Source organism: Schistocerca nitens, chromosome 7, assembly GCF_023898315.1.
Source record: "Schistocerca nitens isolate TAMUIC-IGC-003100 chromosome 7, iqSchNite1.1, whole genome shotgun sequence".
Taxonomy (NCBI): domain Eukaryota; kingdom Metazoa; phylum Arthropoda; class Insecta; order Orthoptera; family Acrididae; genus Schistocerca; species Schistocerca nitens.
Window position 1 is genome coordinate 372,945,370 of NC_064620.1, and position 18,924 is coordinate 372,964,293.

The 18,924-nt window shown below is 37.2% G+C and overlaps 1 protein-coding gene across 1 annotated transcript in view; it reads right to left on the bottom strand.

Annotated features, from left to right (window-relative positions):
- Positions 1-11,494: 11,494 nt before the first annotated feature.
- LOC126195243 (microtubule-actin cross-linking factor 1) overlaps positions 11,495-18,924 on the bottom strand; it is a 503,782-nt gene continuing 496,352 nt past the window's right edge. Inside the window, exons 96-97 of the mRNA XM_049933770.1 lie at positions 13,597-13,647; positions 11,495-13,175 (exon numbers count right to left, since the gene is read on the bottom strand). Of these exons, the coding sequence (XP_049789727.1) occupies positions 13,010-13,175; positions 13,597-13,647 (217 nt within the window). The 3' untranslated portion in view covers positions 11,495-13,009. The remainder of the gene's footprint in view (positions 13,176-13,596; positions 13,648-18,924) is intronic.

Sequence of the window (18,924 nt, forward strand, 5' to 3'; positions counted from 1 at the left end):
CCTCATTTCATGTCTGTGCTCTCAAAGGAAATACTGTTCTAAGTCTTCATGTAGTGGAGATGCTGAGTCACAAATAGGCACAACAAAAAGACTATCACAAACAAAGCTTTCAGCCATAAAGGCCTTTGTCAACAATAGATGGCACACACACACACACACACACACACACGCACGCACGCACGCACGCAAGCACAACTCGCACACACAACTGCAGTAATCAGGCAACTGAAACCAGATTCAGTGTGGATTCACAGACTCTGCACTTGCCTTGATTTACTCTGATACACGTAAGGTTTTATACATGACTGACACTCTTGTTACCAACAATTTTATCTCTGACTTATGCACGATTAGTCCACGTACTGTATAAAGAGATCCAAAAATCTTGCAAGCAACTGACTTTAACAATGGTTGTGAGCCAAAACATCCGAACAAGAATTAATAATATCCCAGATATGTGCTGAGGAGATGATGGAATGTGCATGTTACTATTTCCTGAAGAGTTTAAGACTAAGACTATGAATGTTTTAGTAAATCCTCCAGCAAAGTCTGCAATGCAAAACTTAGTAGCAAAATGGGGTGAAACGGGTGGCCACTTTCAGAATCTTCCATGATGTGATGTTCATTAACGAGGTCTATCCCATGCTAGTCTTACTGTAAATATTTTTCTGGGCAATTTTATTTTGGCCACTGGGTATTACACAACAGCACACTGTAGAACTTGACAGCATAGTGACATTATAAAGTATTTGCAGCATTTGGAACACAATCAACACCACAGGGAATTTATGTGACAGTGAAAGCTATAGTCGTGTTTTATATGAGGGCTATTCAGAAAGTAGGGAACGTTTTGGCATTTAAAAAAATACTAAGTACAAGAAATACAATTTATTATATACATCTGTAAGAGCGACTGGCATACTACTGTTCCCCATAGTCACCAAACACATTGAGGCACTTATCATAGAGGTGGACAAGATTTGAAATACCTTCGGCGTAAAATTCTGCCACCTGAGACTTCAGCCAGTGAGTCATGCCTGCCTGGAGTTGCGCGTCATCATCAAAGCTCTGCGTTGCAAGCCAGTTATTCATCTTGGGAAACAAGTGGAAGTCGCGTGGTAAAATATTGAGGCCGTAGGATGGATGAGGGAAAATTTCCCGTTTGAATGAATTAAGGAGCTCTTTAGTTTGCTGTGTGAGGTCAGGCATTGTTGTGCAAAAACAAAATTTTGAACGTCAGCTTTCCTGGGCGTTTGTTTTGAACTACTCTTCTAAGGCTGTGCAAAGTTTGACAGTTCTGGGCAGAATTTATGGTTGCTCCCCGTTCGAGAAAATCAATAAGAAGCACGCCTTGTGTATCCCAAAACACTGTTGCCATCAACTTCATTGCTGACAAGGGGTGCAAACATTTTCTTGGTGTTTGGTGGACCTTGTGTGCCCCCACTCCATGGACTGTAATTTTGTCTTGCAATTGACGTGTTTCACCCAAGCATAGTCACCGGTTACTATTCGATCCAGTAGTGAATCACCAAGTTCATGGTAGGCCTCCAGAAATATCAACATGCCCCCATTCACCGTTCTATATGGTGCTCTGTAAGCATTTTGGGTACCCACCGTGCACAAAATTTGTGGTAGCCTAGCTTTTGAGTGATAATTTCAAACAACAAAGTCTGTGAAACTTGTGGAAAAGAAAGCGAAAGCTAGTTATTGTGAAACGACGGTTTTCACGAATCATTTCATCAACTTCAGCGACTAGATCGTCAGTCACAATGCTCGGGTGTCCACTCTTCTCTTCATCATGAACATTGGTTTGGCCATTTTTAAACCGAATGCACCATTTCCAGACGGAAAATTCACTCATTACGTTGTTTCTGTACACTTCACCCAGTTCACTATAAATTTCCGTAGGTTTTAGGTTTTTTGCCAACAAAAATCGTATCACAGACAGCACCCCACAACTGGCAGGATTTTCCATTGCAGTGCACATTTCAAATTCGAATATCGAAAAAACCAGACATGCAAGAGACGTTCCAGCTGTCACAGATGGATGCCGACTGAGCTGCCGAGCACGCACATACCAAAATATATGTGAGCAGTGTGTGCCTAGTGGCGTCAGACGAAAACGTTCCCTACTTTCTGAATAGCTCTCGTATTTTTACTTCCACAAAAGTTCCCAATTTTTGTTTTTAAATGGGCGTCACTGCTGGTAATCATCCCTGTCATTTTTAGATGTTCACATGGAGATAGGGGTTGCACAACTCAGGACGTACAAAGTAGAGTGACAGTTAATCGTACAACTTCCCTTCTAGCATTCACACAGCCTTATAGTAGACAGGGCCATTTGAGCACGGGATGCTCAAACAAGCGTGAAGGAGGTTGAATGCAGTTGCTACCCACATCTTAAGCAATAACATGGATATCTGCTGCATTTTTGTAGACCTGCCACAGAGAAATAACCTCTTCGGTATTACTGTACAGGAAGTAGGTTTCTTCACTGATATGAATGAAAGCTTTAAGCAGCTGTACACTTCTGTGCCCTCAAATGTGGGATAATACTAAACTGCATGTGACATTATCAATATTGTAAATATTGAATAATGTCTCCTGTAGTTTAAAAGTATCTGGCAATTATTGTATTCACCATTATAAAATAATTTCTGAAGAAAGTATATTTTCTTATGACATTAAGTACACAAACCCATAATATTTTGCTTCACACATAAAATTTCATGTTTTATTATGGTTTCTTTATTTCACAGAAAGCGGGTAAGTTACCACCAACATTTTTGAGTGGTAGATGCTGCTGTGCAGCAGTGACAGTCATGTGTGGTGATCTCTCAGATTTTCTTGGCATAAATGATTAATGGTCTGCTGGTAGACAGCAGAAATGCTTTATCCTTTTTATACACGGTATTGCTACAATGGACCCTGTCACATTCTTCAGATGCTGATTTGAATTTTCAGGTTGCATGTCCATGTAGTATCAGTTATGGGAGTAATCAAAGCGTCAATATAAGTAAAATTACTAAAACACCTCAGATATGTAATTTGTGACAAGTTGATGCCTGCTGGGTTGGATTCTGGATAGAATAAGCATGATTATAGAGGAAATAGATCAAGCAGATGATGTGCAGAATAAAGTATCAGTTCAGCCAACTGAAACTGTTCGTAAATCAGACCTAGTGTGGGAATAGAGGCAGTTTCGGACTACGGAACAAAATTTGAGAGACGAGCTTTGAGATATGGGATATTCAGTAAGGTCAAGAAGAGCAATATGAATTGAAATGTTAATCAGACAAGTTCAACAACAATCACAGAATTATTGACAAACAAGAAGGAAGAGATTGTTACTCTAAAGAAGGGCTTTGAATAAAAGGTCTTAGGTGTGAAAGTAACAGTACGCAGGGTTTCTGAAGAACATAGAGTGTTAAAAAGAGAGATCACACAATAGAATACTGGAGGTTTAATGTGCTCCTTTTTGGGACAACTGACTGGTTGAGCACAGATTGAAGAAAAATGCTGCTGAACACCAAAAGAAAGTAGAAGGGGACTGTAATAATCACTACACAGAAACACACAATAGGCTAATATGCTTATAACATGGATAGCAAGAAAGCCACATCACATCTCACTCATCTACAGCAGCTATTTAAAATGAGTGCTGCAGTTGAACATCTCGCCATATGTGAAACCTATCATTCGTATAGTTTTCAATGGCAAAAAGTCTCAAAGCTGTTTACATTCATGTGAAATTTGCGCTATATGTGAACTAAAGCTGACGAGCGAAGTAGTGTGCCTCAGTGGTGTATTTTGTTTTAAGACTGGAGGGTAAACATTCATGAAGAGTACAAAAGTGGCTGTTCGTCTGTAGGTAGCAAAGAACTGCCATACAAAATTAAAATAAACTAGATGAAAACTGGTATTTTGTGTTGTTGCAACAGATTTCTCAGGTTTTCACAGGTAGATCCCTAGGAACAGCCATCAGGATAAGTTAGTGGAAGGCAATAAGGAAAACTCACTTGTGTGTCAGTGACACAGGACTCACTACAGAAAAGTTCACAAAAGAATATAGAAGTAGGAGTTGCTGTGGACTACCAAAGACAAACTTTGCAATACTTGTAGGTTCTGCAACACATCAACACAAATTTTGCCTCTATAGAGAGATTAACGATTCACTCAGAGGTGCCTGGTTGAATGTTTAGCGACATTCATGGTAGGCTGCAGTTGGCCACTGGATTGCTTCAAAAGATGTTCTACTAAGCATGTTCATCTTTGCACGTTTTCTTAGAGTACACACTAGCAGTTACGCTATATGTGTGTTTACAGTGTTCAATAGTACACTTTGTGACAACCAATTTCTGTTTGCAGAATCCATATTTACATATTGTCAATTTCTGGGAGTAAGTAGATTAATTACGAACACTAACTTCACTTAACAAAGGTTTATTCAGCACTTGTACATATAAGGGTGCAGAGCGAACAGCCTCCGGCCAGAACATATATGGTATATATACAGTTACAGAACATTCCAGTACAATGATTCTTGACATTTGTGGATACTTCTAGAATGTACTCGAACCGAATATAGAAATTAAAACTTTACAGTTCAGGTGATTTTCGAACTCACAACCCTCCATGTAACAGACTGGTATCCTAACCACCACACCATGGTGACTGTGCTACTCAGCTTCTTCTGCGACAATATGAGTAAAATTACTCCAGCACATAACGAAGGCTAGGCAATTTGTTATAAGTGTATGTGTTTTGATTATTTACAGAGGAAAAGGACAATTAAACTGTAAGGATCTTGAATTGAAAGTCAAATTCCAAACCTAGAAAAAAAATTAAGTTCAACAATAAATAGTGAAAGTTTTCCCCATTTACTTTTATAGCCTGTTGCAGCTCACAAAAGCAATATTGAACCAAGAACCTTTATGCAGAAGCTAGTTCATGCCTTTCACCTACTCCAAGGAATACTGACTGCAATTCACATTTTTAACACAATGTACAAGCAAATAAAAAGAGGATACATACGTGGTGGGAAACTAAAATCCAAAAGAATGACAATTTCAGTTTATTCTCTACTGGTCTTATCTACTGAGTCAAGCTAACAGGCAGTACATTAGTTGTGATTTACTTTAAGTAACCGTCAAAGCTTTCCACCATCTTCAAAAGCTTATCTCATTGAGGTAAGATAGAGAAAAATGTCACCTAGAAGATGGTACCCATTCTATAATAATACATGTGGATATGAGGAAACTTCCACAAAGAGCTATCTTTGAGCTTTTGCAGGAAACTGTACAATATTTCTGTGCTAATTAGTATCTACAGTTTCAAACAGGGGATGACTGCAGCGTGAATATGATGCACGACTGTAACTATGCAGTGAGAGAGGCCAGTATAGTTCATTCATATAGTAAATTGAAATAAAACTGCTATTTCACTATACCATTGACACATCTGTACCTACATCTGCAACTCAACTGAGACAACAGCCCTCAAAGCCATGGGGGACGTGTGGTGTGGAACAACAGAGAATCTCACCGTGTGCAGGAAGGACATATTTAAAAAGTTAATGTGATCCTACATTTTTGAACTGTTAGTTCCTTCCTCAGTGAGGAAAGAGGGATAGGTTTGAGAAGGAAAGGCAGATCACCCATATACCAGGTCAAGATGAATCCATCTGTTGTTAGAAAGCAACCAACAGATATGAATATTTTTTTTCAACTTTTAATGAGTGTATCATATTGGTCGTCAGACTTTTTAGCTCCAGAGGCAATACTGACATTGTGGGGTGGCACATCAGGGTGCATATGTGTCGATATTATTATTAATAGCTAAGTAAATAAATTAGTATGTTATGAGCTTCCAATACATTAGTTATAGTATGGGCGCGAAGAGATTGCCGCCGGCTCCCAAATACTGATTGTTTCAATTTGGCTCCGTTCGGAACACTTCATGTTGATTGTTCTGTTTCAGACTGCTGCACCCCTCAGTGATCCCAAAGGTGTGACTAATTGCCCGACAATGTGTTGTGTTGTCTGTGTGTGCTGATGATAACTGATTAACAGTAGCAATTTTACTCATATTTAATTGCATTATTCAATGTGAGGCATGATCACAAATGATTACTAAATGTTTTGAATGTCATTTTCCTTCTACTCATTACATTATATCACAAGAGCTTTAATTATTTTCATATTATTTACTTCAAATATGTACCGCATTTGAAGACGACAGCCTCTACAATATGCATTCATTAATCCATGGAAATTTATACCGTAGCAACCCACGTGAGTTGTCAGCACTGGAAAAAACAAACAATATAACACCAGTGAAAAGTGGGGTACCAGCTGCCTCATTCTACCTTTCTTAGCATTTTTAAAAATCTTCTCAAAATATTTGGAATGTGGACATATTTGCACTCCTGTTAACATGCAACTTGTCTCACTCCCACAAGCTGCCCTAACTGTAACTTGCTCACACCCACTAGTCCATCACTAAGTCGCTCATACACATCCACTCCTATTTGCCCATTCTCACTCACACATTTAACCCAACTCATTTCCATTATCTCCTCGTGTCTCTCTATCTGTTACTGTCACAGCCTCCTGTCTCAAACCCACAGCCTCCTTCGTTCTGTCCTAGTACTACTTTCTCCTATCACTGTCACTGTCTTCCTCTTGCTCTCCCGTACTGTTACCACCTCATTCCTTCCTTCCCAGTGCTGCTGTCTCTTCTCACTGTCATTACCTATCTTCCTCATTGTCATAACCATAGACTCTCTCATTATTATTGGACCTCATGCACTTCAGCTTCCTCCTCCTCTTTATTCCTCTCCCTCTGGCACTGCCTCCTTCACTCTTTTCCTAATACTGTTCTGTCACGGTCAACTATCATACACAAACACTCACACACTCTCTCTCTCTCTTTCTTCCTGTACAACAAACACTGCATACAACAACCACTGCCAACTATGCTCCAGTATTTATTATTTTTCTATTTATTTCGCACTGCCACTGTCTCCTCCTCTCTCCCAACTTAAAAAAGTATGAATGTGTTCGCACGCTAAAATTTGTTAAATTTTTTGTGGATGCTGGGGAACATCAAATGAGGCAACTGGTACTCCACCTTTCAGTCAGAGTCTTTAAAACAGGAGTATATTTGCCTTTTTTGTGCTCTGATAGGAGAATTTTTTCACTGGCTCCCTTCTTTTTCCCTGCCACAGCAGGGCAGGTTACTCATGTGAAAAGAACTTTATGGGTCAGTAAAATTTTGATAGTTTACTTATGTGAAATTGAAATAATACAAAACTAATTTCACAATTCAGACCGGATTTTACATGCACACAAATTTTACATGTGCTTCAGTACTACGACATGGGATTCTCTGAACAATTCTGATGATATCGGAGACATTTTACCGCATACTTCTCCATGTCATATCTCTTTATAAACTACATTTCCGCCTCACACTGGATTTTGTATGTACAAGCAGGGTAACTTTGAACCTCTGTTGGCTACACTCCATACAAATACTTTCAGAAACGGCTTCCTGACACTTAAATCTATACTCGATGTTAACAAATTTCTCTTCTTCAGAAACGCTTTCCTTGCCATTGCCATTCTACATTTTATATCTTCTCTACTTCGACCATCATCAGTTATTTTGCTCCCCAAATAGCAAAACTCCTTTACTACTTTAAGTGTCTCATTTCCTAATTAATTCCCTCAGCATCACCTGACTTAATTCAACTACTTTCCATTATCCTCGTTTTGCTTTTGTTGATGTTCATCTTATATCCTCCTTTCAAGACACTGTCCATTCCATTCAACTACTCTTCCAAGTCCTTTGCTGTTCCGAGATAGTAATCTTCAGAATATATTGTAAAAATTTCAGCCATTTGCTGTGCATAGTTATCTTGGAATCTGCAGCTCGGTTTTGGTGTGAAAAATAGTAAAAACCCTTTTTCTTTGGGGGGGGGGGGGGGTTCCTATGGAAACGCCCATCATCTAAAGTCCCTTAAGGCCCACCATTGACCACAGCAAATGCAAAAGGAACCAACTTATTTTCTACAACCAGGAAGAAGTGTGTAATATTCGTACTTTGACCCTGCACTGTAGGGTAGCGACACTTACCGGGTAGGATTGACGGAGGACATCAAAAAACTGCAAAGAAGGGCAGCTCGTTTCATGTTATCTCACCAACTTTCTCTTCCAAATGCATAAATATTTTGTTGACACCCACCTACATAGGGAGAAATGGTCATCATAATAAAATAAGAGAAATCAGAGCTCGAACGGAAAGATTTAGGTGTTCCTTTTTTCCACGCGCCATTCGAAAGTGGAATGGTAGAGTAGTAGTATGAAAATGGTGCGATGAACCCTCTACCAGGCACTTAAGTGTGAATTGCAGAGTAACCATGTAGACTAAGACCATCCTTTCCTGTTGGGTATGCAAGTGGTCCCTAGCCCAAAGGCTATCCAGAACACTTGATCCTACCTTTCTGTCACCAACAGAACCCAAGGTATCAGCACCAGAATCCAGTTTTCATGCATGGCATTTTGGAACATATTAGGTAGCACATGCTGTACATGAATACCAATTCGCTATCTCACATCCTCTAATCAGTCACCACACTACCTACCACTCCGCCCCGGAGGTAAGCGACCCACTTTACTTAGCTCACACTGAATTCACCATCAATTAAAAATAACGCAAATCTTAAAATATTACTGTCTGCGTAAGTCTTTTTTCATTTACTGAGCAGTGACACCACACTCTTAAGAAGCTGTTAATGTTAGTTGACATTTGCAGGTTGGGATGCTGGTTGCTAGATGTATATTATTATAAAATACGACTGAGAACTGTGGGCTACACAGTTTGGTTTATCGGCAGTAGAGCGCACACAGAATAATGTGGCCGGTGGACGTGCAGTCAGCAGGGCACGCACGGGGACAGCAAGAGTGGTCGGGGTTGTGGGCAGGCGCTGTAGGGGAAATGTCGAGTGCTAGGTGGGAAGTGCCAGTCTAAACTGAAGCCCGTGCTCATATTTTTTGTAAATATTAAAGAGAGCCCTATCGTGCCCACACTTGTATGTTGACCTCTGCTTTGTTTATTATCTAAAAAGACTGCCACTAAAAATGCAACAAAAGCAGCAGTTTATTTTCATCTGGCTTGTTAACAATTTGTAACTTTCAGAGAAGCATCACAAGTGGTGAATTTTGAGTGAAACCTACATTTCTCTTGCTGCCATGTTAAAATTTTGCTTCTTTTGCCACACAACAGCGGAGTTTACACAGTGTCATCCCACTACTATGTTGTGCAGACAAAATAGTGAGAGAATTCTGAAAGTGGTTTATTAAATCATTGGCCTATACAGCCTCCTAACAACTGGTTGCAGGTTTGAAGTCCGTTGTTAAATGCCGACCCTGAGGCGGGCAGCAGCTATAGCTTCTACTTAAGTGTTTCTTCTTCTCTGTTAATAGATGGCTCGACATGTTGTTTACCATTGGAAAGCTGAGAAATCTAAATATTTAGCAATGTATAACATACTCAATTCCTTTCGATATTTTGTCAGTTATAAGCAATCATTTTCAGGTTTTGTTAGGTTTATCTCCCAAACTCCTCCAAGAAAACACCCTCTAGGAATTGTGTAATGTGTAAAGCAAGGAAGAAGAAAAGTGATCACAGTAGGAGTGAGAGAAAAGTATAATGGTATTATTGTGCATACCTGTATTTCTTTGGGTGTACCACACCAACAAAAACTTCTAAAACAATATTATCTTCATTCTTCACCACTTCAATAAATAGTACGGAAAGACTTACAGGGAGATCCTATCAAAAAAGTTATACAATTTTGAGAAAAGTGAGTAAGAAATAAATTTAATTGGTAAATATAGGGGTGACTATGGGGTAAAATATGAGTAAGTCAATGGGTTAAATGAGAAACTGAGGAAAAGTGAAGTCAATAGCTTATGAAAAATCACATCCTCGGCACAAAAATAAATAATTAATGTCTACTTTATGTTGTTCCAAAACTCACAGCTATCGATGGCACTTAAAAATTACATTCTTTCATTGAAAAAGTCTGTAGTTAGTGGAATAAAATGGCAAATAATGAATTTTGGCGTAACTACCAGATGGCAAAGTACTCTTCTCATTTAATGCTATCATTTGTCAAAATCTCATATTGGTATTGCAAACTGTTTATGAAATATGAGGAATGTTGTGTATATTTCATCCGTTGTGTATATTTCATTCCGGCTTTATCACTAGCATGCACGATAGCAAATGGGTGTGCTACATCAGATCAATTTTCTGAAATTGATGACAGACCTCCATCCAAGTCTAACACAAAATTGATATCTTAGATAAATTTCATAAGCAGCAACATATTATGCAACATGCACCAAATGCAAAATCATAGCAACCCCTATTTTTCACTGCAAACTATTTCAAATTTCACACAGTGTCCTATTGAAATGCAAGTATCACAATAACTGTGACCATTAACAAAACTATGGGCACATCACCAAATAATTTCTATAATTTCTCAGCCTGAGATCTCATCTCAATTTTTGTAAAATAGTTTGAGAAAGACTGCCAAGTGTGCACCCCTCGATACTGCCATTGTAGTGCTTTGCAAAATGGCTGAAAGAGGACAAACTATGTCGGCCTCTCCTTCTGAAAAAACTATTGAACTTGTCCAGTGCTTTGGATAAAAACTGGTCACTGCACATCAGCCATCATATCCTGCACAGACTTGTGGAATTTTGTCTCCTCGAGAGAAGTACAGTATTAGTCAGCCACTCAACTTTATTTTAATTTTCCTGAGTAAATTATCCTTTTGATACAATTAACTGATTTATTACAACACACAGCCAGGATGCAGCATTCTTTTGAAATCAAATAATCCAATGTTGTCTGTGTCACACAACAGAATGCCTTCTCTGTGTAGAAGAAAAAAAATCTGGATTTCCTACCACATGAGATGGTATACCTATTCACAATGAAACCTATTACATAATGTCAAAGGACATAACAGGGTTGTTGCTCACTGATTGTTGACAATCTGTTGAAAATTAAGGATAGCTAACTCACGATATAACAGTATTCGCATCAATAGTTGTGCAATATGTATGCGCTCTCTCTCTCTCTCTCTCTCTCTCTCTCTCTCACACACACTCACACACACACACACACACACACACACACACACACACACACACACAGCAAACAAATTACACGCAATCTAGGTTTTGCAGTTTTTCCGTGCTACAGCAGAATTCAATAAAGTACAGTTTCAATTTTTCTCTTGTAAACATACGATTCTTCATGTACTTTCAGTATTAGCATTAATGGTATACTGACATGTGGAAGTAGAGGGATTGATGGTAATCACTTTTCATTCAAATTGAGGAGTTTGATTATAAGAAGTTGATCTGAAGTGAGTTTTTTAATAAGCAAATATATTAATATACATCAATATCTGTTCCAAACTGTCTTTTTCTCTGACACAGTGTGTCTTATTTTTTTTTAAAAAAAGGAAATGTTTGGTACAGTCTCTATAAATTAGAACACCTTCAGTCAACATGACAACAAATGTATTAGAGATACATAAATTATTGAACGATGTTTCTTAAACTGGTAACAGAATTTACCACTTTATAAAAAAAATACATGTTTAAAATAAATAAAATGAAGGAGCAGTTTTTGTGCTAATTCACAATTCGCTGTAGACGACAAAGTTTTTTTTCTTTTTTTTATTACAAAAGTAATATATAGAGCTTTGTACAAAAGAATGCACACTCCTTAAAGCTGTGCTGCTAGAAAGGATCAAAATATTTACAACATAATTCAGTAACTGCTTTCATGGCAACAAATGCGTTTTTGCAGTAACTGATGTACCAGTAAAAATGAATACAAAAATTCGTACAGCAAATACAACTGCTTTAAAATAAAAAAGGAATTTTTTTAGACTTTTCCTTTCTCTTGCAAACAAGCTAGCTCTCTTTATGACCTGTATTTATATTTTAACAAAATTATTTCAAAAACTGTACACGTTATAGGAAACATTTTGATTAGTAAAATAGTTTTCACAAGCTCAGTCATCTTCGAAACATTTTCTTTGATTCTTCAGTACTTCCAGCCACCTCAAGATAAATGAAGTTATTTTGTGACAATACAAAACTGCACAGCTGCTAGAACCGTGGAACTCTTCCCCCATTTCAATGCTTCCAAGACAGCCATAGACAAAACCTTCGTTTCCTACAACTTGCCATAAAACAGACAATCAAGGCAAGAGGGGGAGAACTGCTCTAAGATTCGCACAATCAAAATACTGTTTATCATTTTCAGTCAGTAAATTTGATTAGAATAGTTTAATTTGTTAAACATAATTAATGAAGGTAGAAATATTGTATTTTCTTTTAAATGAGCTCCACCAGTGAGCAAATAAATCACAACAGTGTCAATTTGTTAATTGTACATAGATTGTGTAGTAGTGAGAAACACTATACACATGGACGTAAAAATGGCTTTCCTGGCAAGGAATACATGTTACCTAAAGCTATAATAATAATAATTACAAAACAAATTCATTGATGAGCATGTACAATGAACAAACTTCAGATAAATAACACATACGACACACACACACAAATGAATAGGTTACAGTTTGTTACAATGAAAAATATGATTGAGTCTTTTTCACAAAAGAATATTATGGCTTGTGGTATGGTCCCTTATATAAAAAAGGAAAGAAATCAGTGGAAAAACAATATGAAACATTAGAATGTAGACAGCACAAAATATCATACACAGCAGTAAATTTGATTACAATTCACTGCCTGCAGTTCAAAGAATTCTTCAGGGCAACAGGAAACTGAATTCCCTATGCTCATTTCAGCATAGGAATATGCTTGTATTTCACATGAATTACCATATTCTATGGATTTGATTAGGTTAGAAATTGAAGACTATGGGGTACAATGGTTCGTTCACTCCTCTAGAGTCTGAAAGGAGCTCGCTTTTCCGTTGGTGTGCTAGCAGAGGAACCCTTTCGCGCTGCTGCTGTTCCTGTGTCTGATGCTCCTGATGACCTCCGTGTTATTTTGGTGCCACTGGAAGGAACACCTGGAACTGGAGTGCTTGAACCTGACGGAGTTCGTGCCCTGTGAAATTAAGTTGTTGCTATTAGTAATACAGTTAGGATTTGAAATGAATAATGGGCAATAGGTATGCAAAATCTTTAACGTTTTGTCATGAGACTTGGGGTAATCAATTTTAAGTGTTACAATTATAGTTTAACACTATTCATAACTGATGTTTAAGAACAAATTTTTTGTTTCCTCTTTTGCTGCAAAAAGGTTAGCTATCACAAATATGAATAAGCACAGTAAATTTCAACTAAATTACAACTAGAATTAAACTGACGAGATGACACAAAATTAATGCATTTTAAATAAAATGTTGTTCTATTTTCTTGTATTCATAATTACACTCATTGATACATCCGTATCAAAGGCATTCTTCGACAAGAGGGAAAAGGACAGTGACAGCTACTGACAAATATAGTAACATAATTTGCATTACCTATAGAAGCCCTTTATTAAAACAGGGATGTTAGAAGACGTGGAGGATCCGCTGTATTGGAAGAAATTATTAAGCGTTAGTTAAGCAGTTCCAATGTAAGTGTTCATGAATTTTTAATTTCAAATTTTTATGAAAGTTTTTTTTAACAATTCCAAATAAATCGTTTTTTTTTTTTAATAAATTTCATGAAAAACTGTTAGGACTAAATTTAAATACTTGTCATTACTACTTTACCACCAGAAAACATCCAAAAAGAAAGCACCTTTATACAAGAACAAAGCGAAACAATTAAAACACTCTATTCACAAATATTTGTTAAGGCTGCTTATAGTAAAAGAGAAAAGCGTTAAGTATTCAAATACAATAACATGCAGTAATAAACAATACAAAGCTATCATTGTCAGAGCTACAAGTAGACAGCCACAACTGATATGGAGCAAAACTACACTACTTGTTTCAACGATGACACCATTGTTCCCTGAGACTGTATGCTATATGTTAGCAATACTTTTCTTGATTTAAGCGCTCTTGAAAATTTTAACTTTACCTATTGCTTGGTTCATTTAAAACACACCAACAATGGATAAAAAACAACAGCTTGTTAACACTTTGCCGTCCAATGACACCCCAGTGTTGTCGTGCATGAAATAGCAGTCAACGGCCGGTGACATCGCAGTGGTGTCGTGTGCATAGCATCGCTCAGTGGCCAGTGACAGCACTTTAGTATCTTTTTCATTCTGTTGGTGTTTTGTTTAGGTAACTATAAGTTACACACGTCAACAAGTTTTTTTGTTTTTATAAGTACTTGTGCACTTTCATTATGGCAAACAAAAGAGACGATACGATTATTTACAACGAATGCGCGGATGCCTTGTCTGACATTCCGGACGACTTGGCCGATTGGGAAGAAGACATTAGATATTAAAAAAAATGAAAGTGAAGCAGAATCGTCGGAAGAATTCGGCGAACGCTACAGTTGCCAACTGATTCGGATGAACTGGATGAAGAAGACAAGACTATGATTTACTAAGGACCAATAATAAATTTGAAGGATCTCCAGGTCCACACATATTTCCCAAAGATACACAGAAACGTTGTGGATATCGCAGAATTATATATTGGGAATGATGTATTTGAATATATTAGCAAACTGGATTTTAAAAAATGCCAAATTTGTCGACATTATGGGACCCAAACTTAGAAAATGGTTTGAGCTTGCTATCCTTATGGGAATTGTAAAAAAAAAAAAAAAAGCAGGTATTGATGATTAATGGTCAACGAATCCGTTGATAGAGACACTGATATTTCGCAAAATTATGGCCCGCAACCGATTCAGACAAATAATATCGTTTTTACTTTTTTCCGACGACAACAATAAACTGAATAATGCCGACCAGTTTTTCAAAGTGCAATTCATAACTGATTATTTTTCCAAAAAGTTTAAAGAAATGTTTAATCCAAGTCAAAACATCTCAACTGATGATGGAATGATGTCGTGGCATGGACAGTTAAATATTAAAGTTTACAGGCTGTCGAAAATTACGAAATATGGCACACTCATTTGGATGCTGTGTGATTCGAGTACGGGATACATTTTCCCATTAAAGATACATTCCGGTGCTGGACAACCTTTAGCAAAAACAGTGATGAAACTATTGACACCCTCTTATGGAAAGTGGCATCACCTCTACATGGATAATTATTATGCCAGTGTAGAACTTGCAGAGAAGTTACTTGAAAAGAAAATTTGAGTTTGTGGAACGATTCGGCAAAATAGAGGATTTCTGGAAAAATTAAATGCGCAAAAGTCAATGTGTTTGAAGTTTGTCATCAACGAAAGGTGACAAGCGGCCGGCGACAAACCAAGTAATCTGAATTACGCGAGACGTGTGGACAGCAAAGTGTTAATATAACAGCCTTGGCATGCAAATAGTTTATGCCTGTGGAACTTGGGTGGAAACCTAACTCAATACCATTCTTAAGCACAGACAATGTCGGCACAGGAAAAAGCTAATTTTCTAGCCTCAGCAAATTGCTAAAATTGTTGTTACTAGTAACCAACTGAGTCTAAACTTTTAATATCAGATACTTCATGACAAAGGTTGTGGAAAATGAAACAGAATGGTGTAATATATACAACATAATTTAGGTAGCCAGCAAACACTTGGCCATCTGTTATTTCACACACAATTTTAAGCCCGACACCTCTCATCTCTCTTATTAATAAATCTAATATTAATCCAGTAGCTATAAGAGACTGTACTGACTCCCTATTAATTTTTTCCCCATGGAAAATTTCAAAGATGTTTATCAATTTTACATATAGCTCTAGTCTGAACTCTGTTCCAAAACATGTACCAGAACGAATTGTGACACTACCTGTTTTCCCAATTAATTGGGCTTTATATGCAAATTCGAATAGTGCACTACAGTTATCTATCAGATTTTTTTTAAAATTTGCCACTGAACCAGTTTATCACAGAACACTAACACTGAGAGTACTAATAGTGGCAGCATTAATTTCTTAACTCTTTGGTAAGAAAATTATGGAACCTGTGCACATTAATAGCCACTTGAAAAACACAACTAATTCAGAGTTTTAAAGAAAATATAAAGAAGATTAAAAGCATGGGTTTTCATGAGAGATGACAGTATGCTTTGGTCAAAAGTGCTACTTAATATTACAATATGCTGCTTTTGGTTAATAATAATAACAATACCGGCCAGTTCACTATTCTTTCTGGAGGCATGAAGGCAACATTAAAAACATTACCATCATTCCTAGCCCAAATTCACCATTCCTTTACTGCTCTTTGCCAGTCTGTTACATTTATGAGAAGAAATGGTGACCCACAGTTTTTAAATTGCAATATAATACACAAAATCACTATTGTCATGTTCATAGCACAAGAACTATCCAAGAAATCTAATTATACCTAAGATCATTTCTTGTTGGTTGATGAGTAGTGACCAATGACATCTGGTTTCAAACACAGCTAAACATTGTGATGCAAAGTTGTCAAGTTTACACAGATTCAGCAGCACAACATGGCTGCTCCATAAGAAATGCAACCCGAAAGAATACATCAATTTCTTGAAGAAAGTGATTTGAGTGATACTGATGGTGAAATAGATTCCAAAACCAATAAAAGCACAGAATCTGATGCGTATGAGGACAGTGATTGTGTCGACAAAAAAGATTTTTTCCTCAACAATCGAGACACCGTAGCAGAGCCAGCAAAAGGTATATTGATGATTACTGATGAGTGGAACTGTGATAATGTTTGTCATAACCCTTACATTACCAAGAGCAGCACTGATGGCGATATTGATGTTACTGTTCGCAGGTCCCTATACCAAAACCCATCAGAATTAAACGTAACTGATCAGTTTTTAACACCAAAGTTCTGGGAGTCATTGGTCAAGGAATCAAATTTAATCTGCACATAAAACACATGCAGAAACAACTGTAAAAAGCACAATGGTTTCCTGTGACAGTAGATGAGATGAAGGCCCACTCTGTGCTCTGCACACTTACGTCCCAAAACAAGAAACCTTCTGTACAAGATAATTGGTTTAAGAGAAAATGAAGATTCCTATTTTTGGTAAAACCATGCATTTTAGGAGATTCAAAGCCATCTCAAGGTATCTTCATTTTGCTACTGACTTTGCAGATATAAAAGCATGACAAACTGAGGAAGGTCAGACCTATTAATCTTCTTCTTGACAGACTTCAGGTGGTGTACAAGCCTGGAAAAAAGTTGTTTTTTTTTTTTTTTTTTAATTGATGACAGCCTGATGAAGTTCACGGAAGATTATCATATGTACAATACGACCCTCCTAAGAAGGGAAGATCTGGTTTAAAAGTACAGAAAATATGCTCATCTGACAATGGATACCATTAAAATTTATACAGGTCTTGAAGCAAAAAAAGTATTCAGCACCACAATAAGAGAGAAAGTTGTTTTGGATTTGTGAGAAACTTTACTGGATGAAAGGAGAACTGGTATAGTTCTCCCACCTTGTTTCCACGGCTATTGGAGAGGAAGACCTATGCAGCTGGAACTGAAACACCAAACAAGAACGCGCCAACACAGTTCAAGAACTCAGTGCTGAAAAAAAGCAAACTGACTTTTGCGCCAGTGAGTAAATTTCTAGCTGTGAAATGGATTGACATACTGCCAACCATTCATGACTATGAAAGACAGCAAGAAGTGGGAAGACTAAGCTGAAACCTAATTGCATCAGTGATTACAACAAAGGATGGACAGAGCTGATGCACACGACCAATGCTTAGCAACTTAAGTCTTTCATGAGAAGATATGAGAAAAGATATAAGAAAAGTATATTTTCATATGTTAGACAAGGCAATTCTCAATGCAAGTATAGTACACTACACGATGAACTCCAGTAAAAGAAGAATGAGGCTCTCAGATTTTTGTCTCAACCTGGCAGAAAAAAATTCTGAAAAACATTAGATTTCCTGATTACAGGTTACAGATGCCCAAGCCAAGGAACAAGTCCATCAAGACTACAGGTAAGGTACTGGGGACATTTTCCCACAAAAATAACCTCCGACTATAAAAAAAAAACAGCACTGTCTAGAACATATAAGGTCTGTTACAACAGAGGACAGTGTGGGGAATCCTGCTTTGAGTGTGAAGAGTGCATGATTTGCCTACACCTGGATAAGTGTTTTATGCTTTATCACACTCAGACAAACTATGTATGATTATATTTCACAGCATAATAGAGAAATACAATAAATAGACTGCTCTAATATAGCTTACAGTACATTGCTGTAAGAATGAGGAAAATTGCTGAAAAATAAGTGTACCACTGTGTCACTATGTCAAAAAAACAAACTGTACACCCATGGGTTAAACACACAGATTTGACACAAAAAGAAGTTTGTGAAGTGCACATAACAGTCTAGTGTAAAGAAAACCATTGATCAATTTATGAATATTAAGAGTTAATAACAAAATAATAATTAAAAATGTGGTGACTTCAGATTATTAATGACGCTATTTGGAAAGTACATACAACATATTAACAATACAGGATATTGTATTGATCCTAATCAATAATTAAACCCACCTAAATTGAACTGAGTGAATACTTAATTCTCCAAAAATTTCATGAATTCAGCTCAACCCAATGCAGAAACCGACATCATTTAAACATGCAGCGTTCCAAGTAATGGCAACAGCAATATGTTCTTTCTTGCCCAAATGGCAATGGATAAACATTCATAATATTTTACATCAATGTATCTACATTAGCTTTATTTGTATATAATCACACAAATGTGTTTCTTTCCCTGTT